The sequence below is a fragment of the Muscardinus avellanarius genome (assembly GCF_963383645.1).
Source record: "Muscardinus avellanarius genome assembly, chromosome: 14".
Taxonomy (NCBI): domain Eukaryota; kingdom Metazoa; phylum Chordata; class Mammalia; order Rodentia; family Gliridae; genus Muscardinus; species Muscardinus avellanarius.
Window position 1 is genome coordinate 86,945,311 of NC_137800.1, and position 2,107 is coordinate 86,947,417.

Below are 2,107 nucleotides of genomic sequence, written 5' to 3' on the forward strand. Positions count from 1 at the left end.
TACATGCACAGGGCGTTTGGTGGGCTTTCCCCAGGCTCCCTCTCCACTCCCCTCCCCCTCTGCATTCAGGATATTGAAATTGGCATTGATATTCTTACATATGTATATAGTGGAAGTGGAAGTGACCAGCAGATCATCCCTAGCACCTCTTTTGTCTCCAGGTTTTTACGTTTTTCTACCTTTTATTTTGAGCCTTTGTAATTCATTACAGTTTGTGTTACTTTTTATGTTTCTGAGCATGTTTCAAGAGATTATTTTCTTCCAGTTGCATGGTTCTCTTTATAATAAAGTTTAAGTTGGCAAAAGTCGATTTAGGGTTAGGGAGTAGAACTAAGGAATAGCAGTGTGTGTGGTTTTTATGCAAATCAGACCAATCCATGCGGATCTCTGAATTCACCTACATCGCCTCATAAGTATAATCAGAACACGTCAAAGACCAGATCATGGATGAAAGAATAGAAGCGATGTGGTAAGTCAGCATGGGTGGTTCTAGGGCCCATTAGAATAATTCATTCATCCATTTCATTCTTTTCTTTAATATAAGGTCATCATAATTTTTATGTTAGTAGTTATTTTATTAAGATTTGCTATACTATATTTCTTGGGTAAAATATAGAAATTCATTAGCTTTTCTTTTAGAGGCAATGCCAAAGTGATATTTCGGGCCTGTATTAATCATGCTTGCACACATCAAATCACTTTGGTGGAGCTACTTTACACAGAAAAAATCTCTTTATAACTCACTGTTACTTAATTTTGTTTGACTGGACAGGTCTAACATCAGAGAAATTTAATACTAAAAAATACAAGTCTTCACTTTAATTTGAATCCACCAAGAACAGCAACAATCATGATTTTGGGCAATGAAAGTGCTCCAAAGGTTTTCATTCTGTTGGGTTTCTCCAACCATCCTTGGTTGGAAATGCCTCTTTTCATAACGGTACTTGTTGCTTATGTCTGCACACTGCTGGGCAACATCTCCATTATCGTGGTATCCAGAGCAGATCCTCAACTTGACAGCCCTATGTACTTCTTCCTTTCTAACCTCTCCTTCTTGGACCTGTGCTTTACCACAACCACCATCCCCCAGCTGCTGCTGAACCTTTGGGGCCCAGATAAGACTATCAGCTATGGGGGCTGCGTGACCCAGTTTTACATGTTTCACTTCCTGGGGGCCACTGAGTGCATCCTCCTAGCCGTGATGTCCTTGGATCGTTACATTGCCATCTGCAGGCCCTTGAGGTACCCAGCTATCATGCATCAGCGACTCTGTATCCTCCTCGTGGCCGTGGCATGGCTAAGTGGCTTGGCTAACTCCTTGCTCCAGTCAACCCTCACAGTACAGCTGCCATTTTGTGGTAATAACAAGGTAGACAACTTTCTCTGTGAGGTCCCAGTGATGATCAAGATGTCGTGTGCTGACACTACATTCAACCTAGCCATGCTCTCCATTGTCGGGACGTTCTATTCCCTGGTCCCCTTGTCACTTATCCTTGTGTCCTATGGGTTCATCGTGGCAACTGTGCTCAGGATTCGGTCCTCAGAAGGAAAGAAGAAAGCCTTTAATACATGTGGCTCCCATGTGATTGTTGTCTCTCTCTTCTATGGGCCAGTAATCATCATGTATGTACAACCCTCTGCTACCAACTCTCAGGACAAAAACAAGATCATGTCTCTGTTCTACAGTTTGGTGACTCCTATGCTGAACCCTTTTATCTACACTCTGAGGAACAAGGACATGAAAGGAGCAATGAAGAGACTTCTTTCCTCATTGTACCCTCGGGGAGCTGAACAAACATGACTGCTTTTAAACCCCACACTCTCCATAGATGGCTCAGGAGATCTTCAATTTTAAAATGTCTCTTGATTTAACCTCCTTCAAAATTATGACCATCCTTGAGGACCTATCTTATCTACATATATGTTTTTGTACCATATTGCTATTTTTTTGGTATCATTTCAAGTGTGATTTCTAATCTTCAATTTCTCTTCAGTTTGCATGAGAGTAAAAACCATGGCATTGTTTTGTATCTGTCTAAATATTCTATAGTAGAGATCTAGAGAATGGGCAATGTAAACAAATGCTTATTGATGGACTCATTCTGTC

At 41.1% G+C, this 2,107-nt stretch overlaps 1 protein-coding gene across 1 annotated transcript; it reads left to right on the forward strand.

The window, feature by feature from the left end:
* Window positions 1-850: 850 nt before the first annotated feature.
* On the forward strand, window positions 851-1,801 carry LOC308272918 (olfactory receptor 2B11-like; the record flags this gene model as incomplete). The annotated part of the gene is made up of 1 exon (XM_080709957.1): window positions 851-1,801. One exon carries the CDS (start codon window positions 851-853, stop codon window positions 1,799-1,801), a length of 951 nt encoding a protein of 316 aa, XP_080566083.1.
* Between the last annotated feature and the right edge of the window lie 306 nt (window positions 1,802-2,107).